Below are 24,541 nucleotides of genomic sequence, written 5' to 3' on the forward strand. Positions count from 1 at the left end.
AATATGCATTTCATTTTAATGGTCACAGAGACCTGAGATTTCCAGGTCAGGTCAACATTAGACTGGTAAAACTCTGATCAGGATCCTGGGGAGTGCTGACATTTTTACTATTGTAGTATTTGTCCTGGTCAAACCGTAAAGTAAGAACTGCAATATAGGAAAAAGAACTTTCAGTGCGTTTATATTTTTTTGACACGTATAAAACGTTCAGTGTAACACAGAAATGTTGCTTACATCACTGTTACAAAAGTACTTTTTTGTCAGAGCAGCGAGCAGCTGCCCTGCGAGGCCAGTCGAGTGAGTGGCTTCGAATGAGCGGCTAACTTCAGTCACATCATAAAACATAAAGCCGTGCGCTGTAACGCTGCTATTACAGATTAGAATTCCAAAATACTGTATGTAAAATGTTATGATTCAAAGTTCCAATACTATCTCGACTGAAATGGAGAGGCTGACATGTCGCTCCCAGCTCCAAGTGTGTGTCTGGAAGTTTAACTGGACCTGCAGTGTAAAACCACAGAAGCATTAAAGCAGTTCTTCTCAACCATTATGGCCTTATGACCCAGTTTTACTTAGTGATGTTCATTGATGACCCACACGTATAAATCGAATTAGTCAAATTCACGCAAATATAAACAGGAAAAATAATCGCGCAGTGCTGTTGGTACCTCTGGTTAAAATGGGGTGCAGGAGGGAATACATTATAGAGTGAACAAGTCAGTCAGTGAAATGACCAATGGTTCCGAAACAGTGGCTTAGAGTGCCATTAAAATAATCTCGAAAAGAAGTCACAGGTTCCACCTGCCATCATTTTATAACTAAGTTTTTATCTCCCTAACAAACACCCACTTCACACAGTCCTGTGTTAGTCCACGGAAATTTGACTAACAAAGAAACATTGTGATCATTTCTCCTAATTTTATAAAAAATACAAAATTCTCCAGAAATTAATTTGTGAAGATCACTGCTGGTGAATAGTCACACCACAATGTCAATAGCAGAACTCCAAACGTACTTGAACATTTTTAGTAATTCTTTGCTTGACTGATGTCTGAAGCCGCTCACTTTGTTTTAGGGTTGTCCCGGTCTCTGCATTAAATCAGAGTTGAAGAGAATGCTGATTACGAAAACGCGATAAAGTTTACGCAAACGACACTCCCTGGCTTGATACTTGCCTCTGCGAGTTGTTTCTGATTTGTTCACTGAAGACCCAACAGCGTCTTTTAATTCTTGTGGCAGAAAAGTTTCAGATTTTCCACAGCTCTGGCAAAATAATGCCTGCTGAACTATGGAAACGCCACAAAATGGCCAAAACATATTACATAACGCAGTACAGTAGTGTAAAATAACAACATGGATGGAATGGGTGTGTAAAGTTCTAGCTCCCTTCTCCTTTTCTCTTCATTCCCTTAAAATTTCATTTCCATTTTGAGAGTCCACTTCCATTTTCTTTCTAATTTGTTTTATGTGTCTTTTATTAATTTGTGTTTTTTGTTAATGTTTATTGTGTGTTTTTTTCATGCTTTGCAACTCAGGGCCACCGTACACATATTCAGACATACAAAGGCTCAACATCCCCGGCTATCGGCCATTTATCAGCAGTGAATGTTTGACTTTAACGCACTCATCATTACTGGACTGAGCTCTTCGTCCACAGCTCGATTAACCTGGCAGTTTGGATCATATGGCACTTCACACTGCGCCAGGCGCTCTTCACAAATTACTTTATTACCTCAATCACTCTGGATATGAAGACAAAGTATAGAAAGTTAAAAGTAGCGTGGTGTTTATTAAAGAGCAATAATACCAGAAGAGAAAAGCATCAAACACACCGTGGAGAGCAAAGTCTGGAGATATAAAGTCTTTAGGAAAAGATTATGAATCAATAAAGTTTCTAATGTTTTAACATCTCCTGTCTCAAGCTGTAATTTCCAGTCCCACAGCACCTCCTTCTGTTCACAGATTGTAAAGTAATCAGCCACAGCTTGGACCGCAGCATGTCTTCATCTCCCAAGCTGTACACCAATGTAGTCCTGGTGCCTTTCACTCCACAGGCCATCAGATCATCAATACGGCTGGAGGGTCTCCTGAATTCCTGCTCAGCTCCAACAGATGGCACTGTGATGGGTACAATTCAGGAGAACAGGCTGACTTTGATGTTAACCGTCCATGGCAGTGCCCTGAGTTTAAAGTCATCTGTTTAGTCTTGAGCTAAATATCATGAAGATAAAGAACACAATTTACAGACTTCACACACCACGACAGATGCTCATTTCAAATGTCACGTGACTCTGAGGGACACTGGCACCATGACGTCACTGGCATCACCACAGTCACTACGACGACAGCACTCACGCCAGACTCTGGGCATTGTCAAGAAAGAAAATGTCACACACGTGCACATGGGAGTCAGCAACAGGGTCTGGTTCTTGTTGAAGCGCAGCAGGGGACTGATTATGTGCACTAATGCCTTCTCTCATTCCTTACTCGACCGCTTTCACTTCCTGTTTCAGCATAAAGACTACCCCATGATGACATCACTTCCCCGATGACCCACCTCTTCACTATATAAACCCGATGATCACCCTGGTCTACAGTCTACTATATGACTCGGTTCAAAGAGGCTACTCTCGTATCTAATCAAATATTTTTGCCTCACAGCAGAGAATTACAATATACGGGGTGGATCCCCCAAACCCTTTATCTTGTTCCTTTTGTATTATTACAAAAGAAAGAAAGCAAGCTTTAGAGTTTTCAATATATCTTTTATTACTTTTAATGTCTGTTAGTTGAAAGCATCTCCTAAGTGAGTAAATGTAAATATAGAAAAACAAGAATATCTCTGGCACAATAACATCACACACAACACGGGGCACAGCGGGCACACGGGACACATGACAGAGTGCAGACACTCAGATGTGCAATGGAGAGCACTGCTCAGGTCTAAATGATCGATTTCACTGCTAGACGTACAAATCAAATATTCAATCCAAATCAACATCTTATTTGTTACTCACCCCATTGTCTTGAGAATAAAAAGCATATTCTGACTTTTCAAGCTGTTAAGAAATGGATCATCAATACGGAGTGTTATATCTTCAGATCAGACAACACAGGAGATGTGACCAGAGGTGGTGACAAGTCAGAAGGTCACAGAGGAGCAGATTTGACAAATGTCAGTCATCCTTATTGTTTATTCACCAAACACCATTGGGAGTTTATTTACAAAATGTAAAGAATTATTAGATTTGTATTTTGTTAATACATAACCATTATTAAAAAGATTAATTCAAATAAATGTTCTTTCCCCATAGAGAATCTTCCATAACCTAACAAAGCCGAACAGTCCTTAAAGGTAATGACAATATTAAGAAATCTGCACTAAATATCCATTTGATCAAACCCAAATCTTTCCTCCCCCTCAGCCTTGCCATTCATTTAATACTGAGAGTGGCCACTAGAGGGGGCAGTTTGGCTACAGAAGAATCAGCTCACCTGTCAGCTCTGAAGGTCATGTGACTGTGTGATCGTGTCGCCCTTATTTTGCTCTTAATTCATTTAAATCTTAATTAGTTTTAGATATAATATTTAAAGTTCTTTATTTCAGGAGTTTTATTCTTGTGTTTTTTCTTTATTCTTATTTCTTTTGCACTGCACTCTATTCTCTTCTCCCCCTTCACTGCTGACCTTTCCCATGTGTGTAATATGGCGGGTATCCACACACTGCACTTCAGTCCCACCCCTCAGTCCTCCTGTTGAAGTCTCCATTCGTCTGACTCTCTGATTGTTTCTCATTCTCTCCTTTCATGTTTCACTGCTCAGGATTTCACTGAATGCTTTCTGCTTTTATCTTTTAGATTTCCTTTTTGTATAAATTGCTGTGTAATATTTAGAGTGGCCACAAGAGGCAGTAGTTTGGTGACTGACCAATCAGTGACCCCTTCTGTCCATTCTTTGTCTTTCTTATCCACTTTTCAATTCCAGGTTTGTGAACAAGGTGGGCCAACCCTGGACGGGGTGCCAGTCCACTGCAAAGCCACACATGTGCACCCATGTCAAGTGTGTGCCAACTGACAAGGAAATCATTTTGTGAAGATGTTGGAGCTTTCAGGGTACAAAGAGTGACAAATCTGGGGACAAGGAGGAGGTGCAGTTTAAAGTTTAATGTGACATCAACTAAAACACCAAACTCTGTCAGTATGGCTGACGTCTGACTGACTGGCGAGTCCTCGTCTTCAGACATTCACAGTGAATTCATTCTGAAGTGAAGGACCCTTTGAGTGACCAATGGAGGGTCACAACATGTCTGGCAACTGGACAACACTCCAGTCCCATCTGTCACTCTCTGCTCCTACATATAGTCACTATACAAGAGCTCTCCATACGGAGTCTGTATAGCACCTTTCAGTTGTGCTGATCCAGCAGGACCACATGCCTGTCCTACTTAACAAGTGACATTCAGTGACACTTGGGGGCCGCAGTAGTTGTTGGGGTGTCAGCTTAAAAAACATGTGGCTGTGAATCAACAGTGACCCCTGATGGTCAGACTGGTATTTGTAGGTCTGAGGCGTCACCACCCCTCATTATGACACACTCAACCTGATTGGCTACTCAAACCCAATAATAATGACCCCCCCATCCTCATCCACAAATTAAATTCACCCTAAACTACAAACTCAGAGGACCTGAGCTTGTGGGGACATCAAGTGACCGGTGGAGGGTACTGGTCAGTGGGTCAGATGGCTGATTATTACACTGGAGTGAAGACCAACACTAAACCCTGGATAGAGGGGCTTAGTGAAGGAGGTGTTGAACCTGTGCAGGAGGGTCATTGTGTCTGAGACGCTATAAAATGACAGACAGCCAGCAGGCCAGTCCAGATACACACCTACTCTGGGGCTGCAGGGGGTGCGGATTACAGTCCTCTTGTTATTGTGACGCACAGAGCACTGGAAAACAGACCTCTGCAAACTCCAGGACTTGTCATTGTATCCAAGGCGGCAGTCATCGCCTCCTCCTTTCCTGCCCAGTCCTTTATATGCGACTCCAATCTTCATGATGTGTCCACTGCCCTCCACCTCCCAATAACAGCGAGTCCCAGTCAGAGCCTCTCTGCACAGAACTTGGCACCAGTAGTCAAATCTGTCAGAATGATCAGGATATCTAGTCCGTGTCCCCTCCCATGTCACCCTCTTGTTCTCTTCAGACAGACGGAGGTTTCTGTGTGCCGTGCTGATGTCCAGTGTGAGTGGACAGAAGTCTGAAAGGAGAGAAAAGAAAACGAGTGAGGAAATCTGGGAGTGTGTAACGGGACTGGGGCGGAGCACAACACAGACAATTAACAAGAACCAATCAGGAGCTGCGCTGATGAGACACTAATAGTAAAGAGCTCATCTGATTGGACAATTAAAATAAAACTCTGGCATCTCAATAAATCCAAATCCCTTTTATTCTCCAGTACTTCATGTACTTCAGTACTCTGACTTGGTAGATTTGGAGCTTTGGAGCTCCTTATAACGGAACACAACATCACAGACAAATAACAGAAATAGCTGAAGTTAAAAAGACAAACTTCAAACCAAGTGGTAGAATAATCCAATTATAAAGGAGATGTGCCGATAGTGATGTGCTGGTGAGAGTGTGAGTGTGTAGTGTGTATTGCCGTGTCACACACACATGTCCTCACACTGTACACACACACACAGTCTCTGACAGAACACATGAACACACACAGAAGACGGCTAAGTCACTACTGGGAGATTTTTTTATCTGCTGTAAGAAGTCCAATCGCCGCTGTGCCTTCTTAGTGATGTGGTGGTGTTCATGTTCCAGCTGAGAGTGTTTGAGATTGTTGTGCTCAGAACTTTGAAGGAGTCCACCATATTGACTGCTGAATCATTCATTTCTAGTGTTAGAGGTTGTGACTGCTGTTTGTGAAAGTCAATGGCCATTTCCACTGTCTTGGGGGTCTTGAGCAGCAGGGTGTTGAAGCTCACCAGGACACATGACGAGATCTCTCTTTTCTAGAAGGTGCTTCATTGCTGTTAGTAATTAGACCAATAATGGTGGTGTCATCAGTGACCTTAGTGATTTAACTGAAGGATCACTGGACCTGCAGTCATTGGGGTAGAAGGAGTAAAGTAGGGGGGCCGTCCACAGCCTTGAGGGGCACCTGTGCTGCTACAGTGACAATCAGAGAGGTGGGAGTCCACACAAAATATTGTTTCAGGTTAATCAGAAAACTGTAAATCCAGTCACAGATGGAATGATTCAGTTCAGAGCGTAGAAGTTTAGTTATCAACAGCGCAGGGCCAATGGTGTTAAAAGCTGAGCTGACGTCTACAAACAGGATTCTGGCAGACGTTCCTTTACAGTCCTGGTGCTCGAGCACACAGTGAAGGCCCATGTTGATGGCATCATCCACAGATCTGTATGCTCGATATGCAACTGAAGAGGATCGAGATCAGTAGCAGTGAAAGACTTCAGATGGCTTAGAAGAAACTGTCCAAATATTTACATTACAACTGACGTAAGAGCAATAGGCCTGTGATCAGTGAGGCAGCTTATTTTATCACTTTTAGGAACAGCAACAGAAGATTTAAAGCAATCAGGTCGAGTGAACGGAGCAAGAGACGAGTTAAAGATGTCTGTGAAGTGAGGAGCGAGCGGCCTGCACAGGTTTGATTGTGTCAGGTGAGACAGAGTCAGGGCCGGCTGACTTCTTACACATCTGTGTTGTGAACAACTTCCTGACGTCGTCGTATTCCTTCATAGAAAAGGGAGAAGAGGGGAGAGGCTTTGTGAAGAAGTGGCTGCTGATAAAATCACCTTAGAGCTGAAGGAGCCAAGAGGATGAAAGGACTCAGCAGCTTGTTGGTCAAATCTGCCACAGAACTTGTGAAGTTTGTCATGGAGGGATGAGGAGTCTGAGTGAGCATTGGGAGACGACTTTTAGGAATTTGTAACAGACTGAAGGCTTCTCCACACAGAGGCGCGACTGTCTGCTCCACACTGAAGCTCAGTTTATTTCTGTGTTTCCACTGAGCGTATCTGACTGTGTTGTTTAGCCGATTCCAGGCCAGTCTCGTCATCCTTATCACCAGTTTTAGGGGCTTTTTCTTTCACCTGACGGAGATTCCTTAGATCTTTGGTGAGCCACGGCTTTCCATTGTTATAAATCACAATAGATTTGCCGGGATTAAAAACCTCTTCACAGAAGCAGATATAAGATGTCACAGTGTCAGTCAGCTCATGAATGTTTTAAAATGTCTCAATCTGTCCAGTCCAGACAGTCTTGTAATGCTTCACCTGACTCATCAGTCCATGAACTAATCGATTTCTTTACTGGTTTAACTGGTTTTAGCCTTTGTTTATAAGTGGTTAGCAACTGTAACATAACATGGTCCGAATTACCCAGCAGCGTGCGAGGTAAAGCCTGGTATGCATCCTTCATAGCGCAGTAGCAGTCATCCAAAGTCTTCCTGTCTTTGGCGGGCCATTTAACAAGCGGTTTGTATCTGGGAAGGTCGATGGTGAGGTTCGTGTTATTAACACTAGAATTACCAGAGTCTACGAAAAAACTCGTAGATCCATCCCACCTTAAATCGCTTCTTAAAACCGTTCTCACCTCTCCGCCAGCCTCCTTTGTGCTGTAAATGTGCCGATAAAAACAAACTGCAAGTAGCCGGCTATTCCATCCCCCCCACCGACTTAGAATGTGCACGAACTTCTCCCAGCTCATGCCTCGATTATATGCGAGTGAAGTGGAGTTTTAGAGTGGAAATAATAGATTGTTATTTGGAACACACGCATTTCATGTGTGTTCTGTTTCTACAGTAATCTATGTAAACACAATGTTAAAACAGAAACTTTTTCATATTTTAGTAATAAATGTTACAAAATGTAGGCATAAACTATAAAATGTGTGAAGCCTGAATGCCAAAGATCAAATAAACACTTTCTTAAAAGGTTTAAGCCTTTTACAACATCTAACGTGGCGTACTGGTAAGATTTTATCACTTAGAGCGCAGCAGACTTGGTGTACTTCAAGAGATCTGAGTTCGATTCCCCGCTGGGGAGAAAATTTATTTATTTTTAACCTTCGTCGTTCTGCCTGCCTGAACTCCCTGTCTATCTATATAGTAATAACAGTCATTTTATTATTATATAGGAGCTTCCCTGTCTGCCTATCATATACTGCCTTTCCTTTCTACCTATCTATATATCTATCCCCTTAGCTGTTTTTTATATATCTATTATACAGCGCCTTCCCTGTTTATTTATATATCTAGTGTCTTCTCTGCCTGTCTGTCTGATTGCATATAGCGCTGAACTTACTGCTCTGTACTATTCTGTTCTCTGCATGTCCTGGAGTACAAAAGAAACTCCACCATACAGCAACATGTGCGAACTGGAAAGATCGTCGAAAAAAACACGCGATCACTGATTACAAACCGCAAGATGAATGAAAGAGACAATATATGTAAAACATCATCGCACTAATGCAATATTATTTGAAAGCGAACAGTGTCAGATCGGGTTTGAATATGCGCCCGATCTGACGCTGTTCGTTTTCAAATAATATTGCATGTACGTAACTATTTTAGAATAAAAACATAATTTGATTTCAGTCAGTCTGTAAGAGCCAGTGTTAATGTATGATAATTGTAAAGGTTAGCTTTTTTTTTTTTTAAATTCAGTTCCATTCTCTCAGTCGCATTCACGATCACTTCCTCCCCATCTGACAATGCTGTTTTCACATAAAGACATGCTATAGCTCAAATGTGATTTATTTGGAGACGCGCTATAGCACGGATCGGAAATCAGCAGTTCTTAGCATTGCACCACGCAAGCTGTCGTATCAACCGCCTACTGTAACTTGCTTTATTTTTTCTTCACTTATAGTCTAGACTAAAAGTGCACTTGTTTTTTATTCTTGTACACCAACATATGTTCCTGTGTTTGAGCGACACGGGCATGCTCAAAAAATAGACGTGTAATGCCACGAAAAGTGCACGCAGGCACTGCAGTTCGCAAGCATTGGTACGAGAATGCAGTCACAAGTACGCTGCAGAGCTACATCGCATCTATATGTGAAAACAGCATTCTCAGATTTAGGATCCTGAACACGACTGAGAGAATGAAAAGTGAATAAAAAAAAAAAACTAACCTTTACAAGTATCATAAATTACACTGGCTGTTACACACTGAAATCAAATGTGTGTTTTTATTCTAAAATAGTAAGAACAAGAGCAGTTTAATTCTCAAAACTGAATCGTGTGGGATCGAACTCATGACCTTTTGATTACTAGCCAGCAGCTGATACCATTACGCTACCGTAGCAGTTGTAGTTAGTATGTGTTAATGTAGCATGCTAAGGCGGCTTTTTTTCTGCAGTTATATTTTTGAATAAAAGCATATTTGTTCTGTTATATTTGTACCTTTTGTGAAACTGTTTCTTTGATATTTGGACTTCAGGCTTCATACATTATATAGTTTATGCCTACATTTTGTCATTTACTACTACAATATGAAAATCGTTTCTGTTTTAAAAATGTGTTTACACGGATTACTGTAGAAACGGAAGACGCATGAAATGTGTGTATTCCAAATAATGATCTATTATTTCCACTCTAAAACTCCACTTCACTCCCAGATAATCAATCAAGACATGAGCTGGGAGATGTTTGTGCACGTTCTAAGTCGGTGAGGGACTGGAATAGCCGGCTACTTACAGCTTTTCTTTATCAGCACATTTAGATTAACAAAAGACGACCATCACTGTAATCGGGGAGTTTCCAAGACTGCTCTCCAAACCAGTAATGTAATCTCCCAACTTCTGGATGAGACTTCTACTCCTTTCACTGCCCACTCGGTCCACTATTCTTGAGCTTTGATGGACTTCTCCCAAATGTAACTTCCAGCTCTTCCCACGAATATTTACTTGGATTCATTTTAGGTTGCATAGTGGACCACTTCAGCAGATTCCAATGTGATTTCCACCATATTTGGGTGGTCTTACTTGTAAGTTCTGGAGGATCCACGATCTGCACTTCAGACAGAGCTTTGTGATGTTTGCTCCAGAATGTCTTGATGATCATCTTATTTTATTGTGCCCTGCACAGATTCAGCACAGCAGCCCACTAACATTAATGATCCTCCTCCATGTTTCGTGTTTTTTCTTTGAACACTTGTTTTGTTTTCTGTGGACACAGAGCTGCTGTGACTTACTGTAAAACTCTCGTTTAGTTTCATCAGTCCAAAGGAATCTCTTCAGCACTGTGGCTTATCAATATGTTTTTTTGAAAATTCCAGTCAGTTATTGATTGTATTTTTTGTCTGTCTTTAAGAAGTGAGGTCTTTGACCATAGAGCCCACTTTCATTCAGTAAGTAAATAATGGGGCTTCTTGAAGCTGCTGTACTTTGATCTTGGTGGTTAGCCTGAACCTGTCCAGATGTTTGCCTTGGTTTTTTCTCCATCACTGAAGCTGTCTTTCTGTTCACTTGGGGGTCCATTTTTCATCTGCAGCAGCATTCAGTCTGTTAGGGCACAGTCTAATGGACCTTAAACTTCTTGATGTTAGTTACTGAGGCAACAGGAACATGAAGCTCTGTGGAGATGGCTTTGTAGCCTTTACCTTGACCATGCTGGACTGTGACCTTCCTTTTCTCCTCTTCTCTTATCCATGTCCAGTGTGAGGCACACAATGACTCAGCAAAGCTTTGTGAGGGCTGAGTGACTGAAGACCCCTGCGATTCTCATAGTGGACTGATGCATATTCAATGCTGTCTTTTAACATCTAATGGCTTCCAAATTTTTACTGCCACCGTCATTTGATTTAATTCCCACAATGTATTAAGTCATGAATAAATAAAGTTTCTGCTCTATGGAGAAACAAATAGAGGATGTTGAATACTTTATATATACGAGAAAGTAAAAAAGAATCAAATTTATGTGAAACAAAGTATAGAGAAAGTACAGTAATTATGAAAAAATTCAAACTTGAGATTTTAGACCTTCCCAAGTCCAAAACTACAATTTTTTAGTATTATGGCTGTGTGTGTGCAAACACGATCTCTCAAAAACGCAACAAGATTGATAGATGAGATGGGCAAAAATCAATCAACTGGAAGTGGTACTTTACTAAACAAATACTCATTTTTTTTTTTTTTTTATTCATGCAGCTGCAGAGTCCTATTTATTGAACATTATTTTTATAATAACTTATCAATATATTATTCATTTGATTTGATTTGTTATTGATGGTATTTTATTGTACATAATATAAAAATATAATTATTGTCTTGTGGTTTATTTTTCAAATATCCATTCCCATATCACAGTATATGAGAAAGTCTGAGAGACCATTCTTGATTTTTTTTTAATCCATATACTGTTTATGTATATCTTCATGGTGGTGGACATTGTTTTTTTTAATGTGAAGCATACTAAGCTGCTTTCATTTAATGCCATGGATTATTATTATTATATACATAAGGGTTAGGTTAGGGTTAATGGAGATATGATGTACCCCTAAACTTGGGGTACACCAAAAGCGCTGGTACTACTGACGAGTGAAATCTCTATCATACTTCCCCGACCCATCACTTATCCCTAAAAAAGCCAATAAGTATTTAAAACACCCCCCATAAATAATTCAAAATAGACCCCTGTTACTATAAAAAAAGACTATAAAAAAGGTATATAAATTAATTTTTATAAATTTTAAAACTATCTTATTCTTAGTCTAAAAGACAGTTTACAAAAATGGTCACTAGAAAAATTAACGAGGGTTAAAAATCAATACTAAAATTTGGCTTTTTTTAAAAAAATTATACATGGGGTTATAAAATTTAGATAAAAAACCAGGGTAAAAGGAACAAATTTAAAATAAGGAATATATCAGGGCTAAAAGAAATACACAGATAGGGTTAAAATGACTAGGCCTATAGTGGAGAGGACATAATTAAACCTAATCTTACTGCCCTCCCCACTATCTTAACATCAGGGCTCTAGCCAAAAATATAGACCCACCCCCACTGACTTTAAGTTTAGAATTTGCAGTGGGGGTAGGCCTATCTAAAAACAAAAGGGAGTAAAATTAATGTTAGGACGGTGGCTATCCTGAATCCAGGTTTTCGCCCACCGTCCACGATCTTAGGTTTAGGCGTCGGGATGCAGACTAGCCCCCTCCCCACTGACTTTAAGGTTAGTCCTGAGGGAGGGTAGGCCCATCTACACCCGAGACCCCCAGGAGTCGACCAACCTCACCGCCGATTCCTTGGTTAAAACTGCCTTGGCCGAAGAGGTTCTTTTTAAATTTAGATGAGCACATGGGAAAATGCCATCCACCAATTTACGATGTTTTTGAATGGCCAAATTGAATTGTTCTATTTTATCTCCCACGTGCCCATCATATACTGGCGGAAGCAGGGAAAGATAATGATCCGCCACAGGAAAACAATGCTTCATGTTGGAAATAAGCTGGTAAACGATTTTATCAAATTCAGAGGTGGAGCCTCGAATAATGTGGTTGAGGCCTAAAAAGGCCACCACCACCTCGGCTGTCACCTCTTTTGAACGTTTTACCCAGCCCATACATTGCTCAATTGTCTGTCCCGTGGTGAAATTAATTATCCAACCCGGTCTCCCTGTATTTTAGGGTTAGGTTAGGGAAGTAGAAAAACATTGGAAAGGTGACACAGAAATAAAGAAAGAGGAAACAGCAGGAAGTGCAAAGAAGAAAAATAAGACAACAGAAAAAGGACAAAGTAGAGGACATATGGCATAGTTGGCAGGATTTCTTTTTTATTTCCCATGAGTCCACTTGACACTTAAGAGACTCAAGTCTAATAGACTGTTTTGGTGCCTCCCTGTCCTGAATCTCAATGTCCCAAAATGGATAATAGGACCCCCGTCACTTTCAGCTCATCAGTCACACAACACTCACATAATGCTTTCTGCTGGCTACACTTTATTATTATAAGCCTCGCCTGAGATATTAACAGTGAAATGATGATAAACTCCATGAACTGACAGACTCACATTGTAAAAACTCCTCTCTGCTATGAGGTTCAGGAGGCTGTAGGGTGAAGATTGGAGCTTCACAACCTGAAAATACAAAGAAAATAGAAGAATGGAAAATGTTAAAATTAGCGCTATCAGTAGATTTAATATTTTTAATTGTGTTTAATCAAACTATATTTACAAAATGAACCGTGATTAATCTCACATTACGGAGCATATATCACAAGGTTTATTGGTATCACTTTAGATTAGGCGTCCATAATTACATTGCATTTTACCATGTAATCACCTGTATAATTACAGAGTAACTAGGCGATATTACCTCCTGCTTGCTGTGTAATGCTCTGGTTAAGCAATTAACAGTAATTGCTATTCCCCAATTTATGTGCATACCCCTTAGAAAAACTGTGGAACAATTACAATTTAGTACTTAATTATATTGATACACTGTATTACACAGTAAGTAGAAATTAATAACACCTAGTTAATCTGTAATTATACAGGTAAATTCAATGGTACATACAGCATAATTATGGACACTTAATCTAAAGTGATTCTAGTTATTATATCCTATGAACCACATCATCAGATCAGGTATAAATATAATAATGTCAGTATTAGGACATACTGGAAATACTTCTCAGAGGATATGAGAAATTCCATTTATTGTTAAAATTATCGCAAAGGTCACTCTCATCATTATTTAACCTTCTAAACCAGTTGCTAAGGCACACAAGTTTGTTCACATTTTCAAATTCTAAGTAGATCTCTTGTTGTGCACATTATGAAAAAGAAAAAAGGCATCTGCACAATGCAGCATCGAACAGGAGCATCAAAGACTGATATTGAAATGAAATAAAATTACTTCGCACAACAGTGAATTGCTTCTGTGATTACTCGTCATATTCATTTTGAATGTTTACAGTTGCAGGAGCTCTAGAATGAATGTCTAGCAAAAGGCCAATTGTTATTGAGGCAACTGTTGCTACATTACAGCTTTTAGGCGCAACAGCATTCTCAAGCCTTTTTAATGTATGGTTTGAAGAAGTGATCACTTACAGTGGTGTGAAAAACTATTTGCCCCCTTCCTAATTTCTTATTCTTTTGCATGTTTGTCACACAAAATGTTTCTGATCATCAAACACATTTAACCATTAGTCAAATATAACACAAGTAAACACAAAATGCAGTTTTTAAAATGATGGTTTTTATTATTTAGGGAGAAAAAAAATCCAAACCTACATGGCCCTGTGTGAAAAAGTAATTGCCCCCTTGTTAAAAAATAACCTAACTGTGGTGTATCACACCTGAGTTCAATTTCTGTAGCCACCCCAGGCCTGATTACTGCCACACCTGTTTCAATCAAGAAATCACTTCAATAGGAGCTGCCTGACACAGAGAAGTAGACCAAAAGCACCTCAAAAGCTAGACATCATGCCAAGATCCAAAGAAATTAAGGAACAAATGAGAACAGAAGTAATTGAGATCTATCAGTTTGGTAAAGGTTAGAAAGCCATTTCTAAAGCTTTGGGACTCCAGCGAACCACAGTGAGAACCATTATCCACAAATGGGAAAAACATGGAACAGTGGTGAACCTTCCCAGGAGTGGCCGGCCGACCAAAATTACCCCAAGAGCGCAGAGACGACTCATCCGAGAGGTCACAAAGACCCCAGGACAACGTCTAAAGAACTGCAGGCCTCACTTGCCTCAATTAAGGTCAGTGTTCATGACTCCACCATAAGAAAGAGACTGGGCAAAAACGGCCTGCATGGCAGATTTCCAAGACGCAAACCACTGTTAAGCAAAAAGAACATTAGGGCTCGTCTCAATTTTGCTAAGAAACATCTCAATGATTGCCAAGACTTTGGGGGAAAATACCTTGTGGACTGACGAGACAAAAGTTGAACTTTTTGGAAGGCAAATGTCCCGTTACATCTGGCGTAAAAGGAACACAGCATTTCAGAAAAGAACATCATACCAACAGTAAAATATGGTGGTGGTAGTGTGATGGTCTGGGGTTGCTTTGCTGCTTCAGGACCTGGAAGGCTTGCTGTGATAGATGGAACCATTAATTCTACTGTCTACCAAAAAATCCTGAAGGAGAATGTCCGGCCATCTGTTCGTCAACTCAAGCTGAAGTGATCTTGGGTGCTGCAACAGGACAATGACCCAAAACACACCAGCAAATCCACCTCTGAATGGCTGAAGAAAAACAAAATGAAGACTTTGGAGTGGCCTAGTCAATGTCCTGACCTGAATCCAATTGAGATGCTATGGCATGACCTTAAAAAGGCGGTTCATGCTAGAAAACCCTCAAATAAAGCTGAATTACAACAATTCTGCAAAGATGAGTGTGCCAAAATTCCTCCAGAGCGCTGTAAAAGACTCATTGCAAGTTATCGCAAACGCTTGATTGCAGTTATTGCTGCTAAGGGTGGCCCAACCAGTTATTAGGTTCGGGGGCAATTACTTTTTCACACAGGGCCATGTAGGTTTGGATTTTTTTTTTCTCCCTAAATAATAAAAAACATCATTTAAAAACTGCATTTTGTGTTTACTTGTGTTATATTTGACTAATGGTTAAATGTGTTTGATGATCAGAAACATTTTGTGTGACAAACATGCAAAAGAATAAGAAATCAGGAAGGGGGCAAATAGTTTTTCACACCACTGTATATAAAATAACCCTAACAGCAGCAATTCAAATTCTGGAAATAAAAATCTCAGGATCTGATGTACCTGCAAATAATCACAGGTATCTATTCCATTGTTACATTAATGACTTAATCTCTCATGAATTGAGAAGGAAATTCTCCTGACTGTGATTTGTATGTGATAAAACATTTGTATATAGCATATAAAGTAAAGTTCAGTTCAGGACATTGCAGCAGACGGCGAGAGATGAGATGAGATGAGAGCAGCAGAGCAGATCAGTGCAGTTCAGATGATAAACGAGTGATCAGAGAAGGAACGAGTTGGTACATTCTAGAATCTCACAATAACTTTGTTAGTTTAACGGATCAAGGCTTTTAAATTAAGCTCAAGTGTTAACACTTTAATGCTGAAATTTCAATTTAAGATGTAATTTTATAATGTTAAAATTCTTAAACACTAATTATACATGTAATGCAGTTAAAATAAAGCAACAAAACATGCAGATCAATTCTGCACACAGAGCCCATGGTGTGTGGATGACAAAGTGAGTTTTATTTACTGGCATCTTGATCAGCAGTACAGATGCGAGGGTCTCTATTGTGGACTTGACCTCTGCTTTAGATACAAACATCTTAGAGCTCCATGATAAGAAACTGACCGAGTTCAGCCTGCCCAGTCCAATCCACCTTTGGATCTCAGATCTTCTTCCAGGTAGTAATCAGTGTCGGTGCAGTTGGGCACAAACATGTCTGACCTGTTAACCCTCGTCAGCTCACTTTCTGTTTTCCTCTCCTGTGTTGTTAGTTGGCCACAGCTCAGCAGATCTGTTCATGGACAGACATTGTTAGGTTCCATTTATGTTCATCAGTGCAGAACTGCTTTAACGTACAGATTTGTTTAAACACCCAGTATCACGATATGTAGACATTATATAGTTTATAATTTGTAAAGTCTGTTAATGTGTTTCACCTGTGAACTTGTTATGTGCACTCAGTGGAGTGTTCAGGTGGTCCTGAAGTGGTCAGGGTTCTAATGCACTCCTCTAATTTGCTTATCTTTTTTAACAAACAAGAAACACAAACAAAGAGGAATGTAAGGACTGGCATGTCTGGTGCAAAGAGGTTCATAAATGTACAACATGATCAAACAGATAGACGTACCATTGTACCATTAACACTGTTTAAAAAAACTGGTGTTTCACTATGCTAATAATATTTACATTTTAAAATATTCACATTAAACATTCAGTTACTCGGTTTAAAATAAGAGTGTGATATCACTCAGCTAGTTACAGTAAGGGACATTAGAAAAAATTCTTAACAGTAAAGGCTTAGAGATAAATGTAAAAGAGCAGGCCTTCTTCATGCAACTCAGTATCCCTTTTATTTTCACTCTGGTCCTCCTAATGGACTTTAACAAAACATGAAGAGTCACAGTACCTGGTGGAGTCCTTGTCAGGATGTCCTGCTGGCTGATCTTCTCCAGACTCTTCTTCAGACTTGACAGCTCCTTTAGCAGGTCCTCAGAAGAAAACTCAGCCGTGACGGTAAAGCTGAGCGAGTCTTCATCAGCAGGAAGGACACAGCAAGGTGAGAAAGTCTGCAGTAGGAGAGAAGAGGGAACAAGGAGAAATAAAAAGTAACATTAATAAGATGGACCTCCTCTTAACTAAACATCAGTGTGGTGGACAATCATCCTGGGTTTAGATAAAGAGAATACTTATCATACATTCATTGGTTATTTAGAATGTTTAAAATAATGGACCAAAAAATGTCATCGGCTGTGATTTTCAAAAATCTTTTAGAACAGAAGTCCAAGAGGTGAGTCATCAGACTGAAGATAGAGATAGAGAGATAGATGTCACTGTTGCCCCTTTAAACCCAACAGACCAATGCTCAGGACACCAGGTAAAAGCGCCAAGAAGTATTTTTAATTGTTTTCTTCTTGCACAGTGCTCCCTAAGCACAACAGTCACCATAACACAATCATTACAATTCTCACCTCCTCCCCACATCCAAACAAGCTTTGTCCACCTCCACCCGACTCTGGCTTGCTTGTTTGCTGGGTTCACTACAGTCCTTTAAATAGTGCCCAACCCGAAAGTGCTTCTCTCCTTTTGTCCACGTGACTTGCCAGCACTTCCAGGCCAAATGAAGAACATGAATTTTCTTTAGCCCAGAAGTATTTCTGGATGTCTGTCCTCATGACTCACTAGTACCTCTTTGCTATGAGGAAAGCAAAACTCCCCAGGTCCTCCTGCAGCATCTCCTGGTGCCACCCACAGTACCCAGCAGGTCTGTGAAGCTGAATTCCAAGTCCCATAGTGCCGTGCAGGAATCCAGAGCACTGCTATGCTGCAGGGAAGTCCCCGTGTAGTGTCATGGAGGAGGCAGTGTCAAAAAGTAGTTGCCTTCCCCCATCCTTCCCTTCTAGGGGCGTCCTGCATGGGTTGAGCTGCTGGCCGTCCCTTATAATAGATACATAGATAGATGGTATATTTGTCCCAAGAAGGAATTTTGTAAATTAAATTAAATCCAAAGATATACACACAATCTTCAGTATAATTTTACAGTAGAAGGTCTGCAACTAGAAAGTGTGTGACTTGTCAGAAAGACTTGGGAGCCTTTTGTGCGCTCATCACAGTTCTGTAAACTGCTCTGTAGAACACACTTGTGGGACCACATCAGGAATATTGTGTGTTAGAGAAATGACAAAACAGCACAAAAGAAAGATGAGAAGAAGAAGAAGAAGAGAGATCAGACTGGACTGTGGGGTTTGAGCTATGAGGAAATGCTGAAGGATGTGAATGTCATCAGTTAAAGGACAAAGACATGAGGAGGTGACATGACAGGAGTGTTTAAAGATGTGAAGGAGTTGGTGTCTTCTTTTACCAGGTGATTAATTTAAAATGACTTATACCAAGAATAAATTTCATATACACTTTTTTCCTCAAAAAAACAACTGTAGATTTACCTCTCTGTCTTGAAGGCAGGAACTTTCAGAGTTTTGCATAAACTATGGAAATATTAAGCAAATATGAAATTGTACTGAGTGGTCAGTTCTTGCCATTTGTAAAAACTCATTTCTCTTAATTTTGAAGTTTCTCAGGTCCCACACACTCCAGTCTGATCAGACTCCCTGAGAAGTGTCTCTCTCACCTGCAGGAAGTGGAGATGGTCCTTGGTCTCTGAAAGTTCCTTCAGCTCAGCTTCTCTCCTCTTCAGCTCCTCAATCTCCTTCTCCAGCTGCTCCATGACTCCTTCAGCCTTCTCCATTTCTCTCTTTTCTTGTTCTCTGATGCTCTCTGTCAATTTCTTGTGGGCTTCCTCAATGCAGTGAATCAGATCAGTGAAGCTCTTCTCGTGTTCCCTCATCACTCTTTCCACAGAAAGCTGTTGGATTGGAGAAAAATATTCAATTGAGTCGCCTATTTAAAAATAAAAAGTCACAAGACACTTTTGTTAGTATTTTGACGTTGTAGAGGAGAGTTTGAATTAGGAGAAGGGTGGTAGGAGTATTCCCTGCCTGTTATTCCCCTGGTACTCTGAGTAGCAACATCTTCTTAATGCATTTGTAGGTCTGTATGGGATAAGCGTCTCTGTAGGATCTATGGGAGCCACTGGCACAAGCTGCCAGGGGACAGCACTACTGTCCTGCGAAGACCCTGGTAGTGTTACTCAGGGTGGTCTTTAAAAAGAGCCTCTCCTGGTCAATTTGGGTTTGAGAGTGGATCAGGACAGTGTTAACCTGGAGTGGAGAATGAGAGGATGGAAGAAGAAGAATGGCTATTTGAGAAAAGCTGGTCTGTTGTGTGGTAATTATGTAAAAATAATATATATATAGTGCAATTGTGAAAAGACTAAAACTGTCAAGTTTAAATTTATTAGGGCAAATTTTGAGCAGACACAGCGAAGTCAAAAAAGAATAAACTGGGATAAGCTTTTAAGTGTGGAGGCAGTCGAGGAGCAGTGGAACAGGTTTAAAAATGTTTTACATGTAATGCAGAACAGAAACAGACCTAAATTTGGAATTCATAGGAAATGTAACAAAACTCCACAGTGAGTTAATAAAGATAAAGAGAATTGTAAGGCGTATGAGAACATGAGGGCAACCAGTAAGAAGGATATTATTAGGGAGGCTAAAAGGCATTTAAAGAGGAATAGAGCAGATAAGGCAAAAGATGACCCAAGAGATTCTTTCAATATTTGAGTAGTAAAAGATCAGACAAAGAGGAGACGAAGTGCATCAGGCATAGTAAAGGGGAACTAAAAAAAACACAGACAGTGAACATACTTGGGAATTACGAAGGACTGGAAAATGGCAAATATTACCTCATTATATAAAGAGGGTTACCAGGCAAATCCAACCAGCGATAGGCCAGTAAGCTGAATGTGCATCACAGGAAAATTAATGGAAGGAATTATTAAGAATAAGATCTAGCAACACATGGCAAGAACACTCAGCATGGACTCAGAAGAGGGAGGTTGTGTTTTAGTAACATGCTGGAATTCTATGAGGAAGCAAAAAAAAAAGGCTACGATCAAAGTGGAGCAGATGATATTATTTATTTGGACTTTCAGAAAGCAGAAAAAGTGCCACATGAGAAGTTGGGCATCAAAATAAAACATGTGGCAGTTCAGGGAGATGTTTCTAGATGGGTGCAGAATTGGCTCAGACACAGGAAGCAGAGGGTGATGGTGTGATGAACCTCAACAGAATTGGCCGATGTTAAGAGTGGTAACCAGCAGGGATCAGTGCTATAGCCACTGCAGTTTTTATTATACTGTATATAAATGATTTGGACATGAATTTAAGTAACAAGCTGATTAAGTCAGCAGATGATACCAAAAGAGGTGGATTAGCAGATAGTCTGGAATATACAGAGGGAATTGGACAGAATAGAGGGTTGAGCAGATTTGTGGTATAAGGATGTAAGTGTAGGGTATGAAGTGCACACTGTCCAGGATCATCAACCCCAAAACTGGAGGTGTTCAGCTGTTTTCAGGACCTTGCAGAGCTGCACAGTGACTCCGATATCTTTGAGACAGTAGGCAGGGATGAAGAGCCATAAATGTAGTCATAGTCAGGGATTCAGGTATTATGGAAATTGAGATGAAGTTTAGCTCCAGATACAGAGAGCCTCACATGCTACGTTGCCTTCTAGGTCACAGGTAGAAAACTTCTATGGATGGCTGCCAGAGCAGAAGCTTGTCCAGGTGTCCCAGAATAATCAAAATAGGTGGGAGAGACTGCCAGTTCCGCAGTCCAGATTTAAGAGTTGAGTGTAAAGCTGAGGAGCAAACTGACAAAGTGGTCATCTCAGGACGTCTACCTGTGCCACACCAGTCCACGCGAGATTAGGAAGATTAGATGGTTAAATACACACGTAAAATGGTTGTGTGGGAAGAAGTTGGAATGGGTTGTATTTTAACTGGAAGGGCAATAATGTAAGCTTAATATGTGTCACAAATAAATTGATGATTGCAATTATCAGGAAAAGATTGACCAACACAAATCTAGGTGAGGAGTGCCATTGAGCAGTCAGTGTGGGTTTAGATGGGGAACTTCATGTTTCAATAATGTGCTGGAATTCTATCATAAAACTAGAAAAGCATAAACCAGTATGGAGGTCAGTCTGGCAGGAGGGCTCACGTTCAGTCACTTGTTCTTCCTTGACTGTCACTTCTGTGTCTTTTCTGGACTGCACATATTGAGTGACAAGTTATACCCCACCCAATTTCTTTGAACAGAAGGACTCACCCCAGTTGTCCAGTTCTGATGTGGTTGCTGTTTTACCACACCAGATGGCACTGGGTGTAAAATGGAAGTCTGTCCTAAATAAATCAGATTGTAAAGGTTTAGTCTGTCCAGGCCCAGAAGTGTGTGTGTGTGTGCGAGAAGAGTTCTTGCTCTGCCGATGAGAACATTCTTATAAATGGATCCTAGAAGAACTGGGCATGAAATAGGTAGCAACTCTGGACAGTGTGCCAGTCAAATATGTGTCCATGTCACAAAAAAATCCACAATGGAAATCCTAATGGGGCAAATTACAGCAGTTTGGAGTATCCACCCTTTTTGGAGTCTCTGGAGGGGTTGCTAGAAGGGCATACCTTCTGGGGATTCCCTCGTTTTGCTGGGAGACTTCAATGCTCACGTGGGCAATGACAGTGAGACCTGGAAGGGCGTGATTGGGAGTATGGGGTACCGGACCCCCTGATAAGAGCTGTTCGGTCTCTGTACAACCGGTGTCAGAGCTTGGTCCGCATTGCCGGCAGTAAGTCGAGCCCGTTTACAGTGAGAGTTGGACTCCGCCAGGGCTGCCCTTTGTCACCAATTCTGTTCATAACTTTTATGGACAGAATTTCAGAAAGCGCAGCCAGGGTGTTGAAGGGGTCCGGTTTGGTGGACTCAGGATTGGGTCACTGCTTTTTGCAGATGATGTTATCCTGTTTTCTTCATCAGGCCGTGATCTTCAGCTCTCTCTGGATCGGTTCGCAGCTGAGTGTGAAGCGGCTGGGATGAGAATCAGCACCTCCAAATCCGAGAGCATGGTCCTCAGCCGGAAAAGAGTGGAGTGCCCTCTCAGGGTTGGGGAGAGATCCTGCCCCAAGTGGAGGAGTTCAAGTATCTCGGGGTCTTGATCACGAGTAAGGGAAGAATGGAGCGCGAGATCGACAGGCAGATCGGTGCGGCATCCGCAGTGATGCGGGCTCTGCATCGGTCTGTCGTGGTGAAAAAGGAGCTGAGCCGTAAGGCAAAGCTCTCAATTTACCAGTCGATCTACGCTCCTACCCTCACCTATGGTCATGAGCTATGGGTAGTGACCCGAAAGAACGAGATCGCGAATACAAGCGGCTGAAATGAGTTTCCTCCGCAGGGTGTCTGGGCTTTCCCTTAAAGATAGGGTGAGAAGCTCAGTCATCCGGGAGGGGCTCAGAGTAGAGCTGCTGCTCCTCCGCATCGAGAGGAGTCAGATGAGGTGGCTCGGGCATCTGATCAGGATGCCTCCTGGACGCCTCCCTGGTGAGGTGTTCCGGGCACGTCCAACCGGGAGGAGGCCCCGGGGAAGACCCAGGACACGCTGGAGGGACTATGTCTCCCGGCTGGCCTGGGAACGCCTTGGGATTCTCCCGGAAGAGCTGGAAGAAGTGGCCGGGGAGAGGGAAGTCTGGGCCTCTCTGCTTAAGCTGCTGCCCCGCGACCCGACCTCGGATAAGCGGAAGAGGATGGATGGAGATTATTTCATTGGCCATCTTCTACAATTCATGTCCACATTATAATCAGACAACTTGAACTCTGGAGTATTGTATGAACTTCAGAAGGGCTCGAGGTGTGTATTTCACTCTGTATATTTTTGTTCACGTGTATGGCGGTTATTGTGTGTTGAATGTCATTGTCATTTTCATCTTTGTGTCTTTGTGTTTATTTTTTCCTTCTTTTCTGAAACTGCCTTATAACTGCCTTTTTGACACATACTGTATATTTTCATTTGACTGTTTAGAGCTGATGAGATCAATAGATGAATGTACAGCAGGACTCTTCATGGGCCGAAACTGGCCTGTCCTTATATTAGTTTAGGAAGGTGAATGGCAGCAATCGGGCCGTTTCAGCAGATCAGCATGTAAACAGGTGGAGGGGCGCGTTATTGGGACTCAGACCAGCAGCCTAACACCTTCACTTATGGAGTCCAGTAAAGCTGCGACATATCAGAATGAACAGAGAAAGTCCATTAGGGAATGTTGTGTCGACTGATCCAACTCAGAACATCAGTGCCAACCTTCATTATGAGTTATTGTTAGGGGGAGTGAAGTCACCTTTACTGGAGGAATGAGAAACCCGAGGACATGAGGGTCTTGTGGTCTGAATTCCTAATGACTAAAACAAGAAATGCTGTCAGCAGTGAAACACCATGAAGGACAAAATAAACCATCTTCTCTCCTTCTCCATCTCCCTGTCCTCGCACGTCATCACCATAAACTCTCACAACCCTTTTAGTTTTTCCCCTCACTTTGATATGAAGTGTCATCTTAATTCCACTCACCTTCATCTCCTCCACTGTCCTCGTCGTCTCCTTCAGTTTCTTCTCTTTCTCTTCAAGTCTTCTCCTAATTTCACTCAGTGTTGCCCCCAGCTGTTTCTGTTTGGACACACAAGAGGACACATGAGGGTCTAATCAGAATTCACTTCCACTTTCTCAGCTTGTGGTGTCGTTTTGAGTGATTAAATTTGTGCAACACATTTGTTTCACATTCAGAGACACAACTTACTGTTTCTGTCACATTTGTCTTCATTTTGACACAGTAGGTGACACTCGGAGATTTAATGAAACAAATATGAATATCACACAAACATTCAAATAAAGGTTTAATTTAACACTTCAATTCAAGATGGAGTCTGGCTTGAAGAGAGCTATAAATAAAGGAGACAGTCTGAAGGCTCACTGGTGTACGAGTCAGTACTTGAGATTTAGAGGACATCACATCGACAACCAGGATATCAGAGCTTCACACATAAAATCTGAAGAAACCTGCAAACCCAGGAGACCTCGGATGGCTAAGGACTGCAATTGTAGGACCAACAAGGCCATTGTGGAGTTGAGACTTGTGAGAACTTTGTCAAGTGTTTGGTCATTTTATGGAGTCAAGTGAGATAACTGAGGCAGAGAAGACACGAGCGAGTCTGAGGAGTTCAGTAAAAAGTGAAATCTGAAGAGGAGTTTAATGAGCTCAGAGAAATCTGACAAGAAATCAAAGGAGTCACTAATAGAAATACTTAAAGAAACATTATAACTGAAGATCAGAGAAATAAATAATAACACAAGTGAAAGTTAACTAACTCAGAGTTCAAACATGAAGA

General features: G+C 41.2%; 3 protein-coding genes across 3 annotated transcripts in view; 1 reads left to right on the top strand and 2 right to left on the bottom strand.

Annotated features, from left to right (window-relative positions):
• The window catches only part of LOC120528477 (zinc finger protein 502-like), a 691,287-nt gene that overhangs the window by 606,522 nt on the left and 60,224 nt on the right, over nucleotides 1–24,541 (top strand). The window lies entirely within an intron of this gene.
• Nucleotides 3,065–23,732, bottom strand: LOC120529051 (tripartite motif-containing protein 16-like). The gene is made up of 5 exons (XM_039753110.1): nucleotides 23,727–23,732; nucleotides 18,844–18,882; nucleotides 17,125–17,284; nucleotides 13,047–13,112; nucleotides 3,065–5,260 (listed from the first exon to the last, which is right to left on the bottom strand). Exons 1-5 carry the CDS (start codon nucleotides 23,730–23,732, stop codon nucleotides 4,728–4,730), a joined length of 804 nt encoding a protein of 267 aa, XP_039609044.1. The 3' UTR covers nucleotides 3,065–4,727.
• The window catches only part of LOC120528469 (zinc finger protein 184-like), a 120,574-nt gene continuing 114,940 nt past the window's right edge, over nucleotides 18,908–24,541 (bottom strand). The window contains exons 3-4 of the mRNA XM_039752632.1: nucleotides 23,727–23,822; nucleotides 18,908–19,077 (exon numbers count right to left, since the gene is read on the bottom strand). Coding sequence (XP_039608566.1) covers nucleotides 23,797–23,822 — 26 coding nt within the window. The 3' untranslated portion in view covers nucleotides 18,908–19,077; nucleotides 23,727–23,796. The remainder of the gene's footprint in view (nucleotides 19,078–23,726; nucleotides 23,823–24,541) is intronic.

Source organism: Polypterus senegalus, chromosome 4 (genome assembly GCF_016835505.1).
Source record: "Polypterus senegalus isolate Bchr_013 chromosome 4, ASM1683550v1, whole genome shotgun sequence".
NCBI classification, from domain to species: domain Eukaryota; kingdom Metazoa; phylum Chordata; class Cladistia; order Polypteriformes; family Polypteridae; genus Polypterus; species Polypterus senegalus.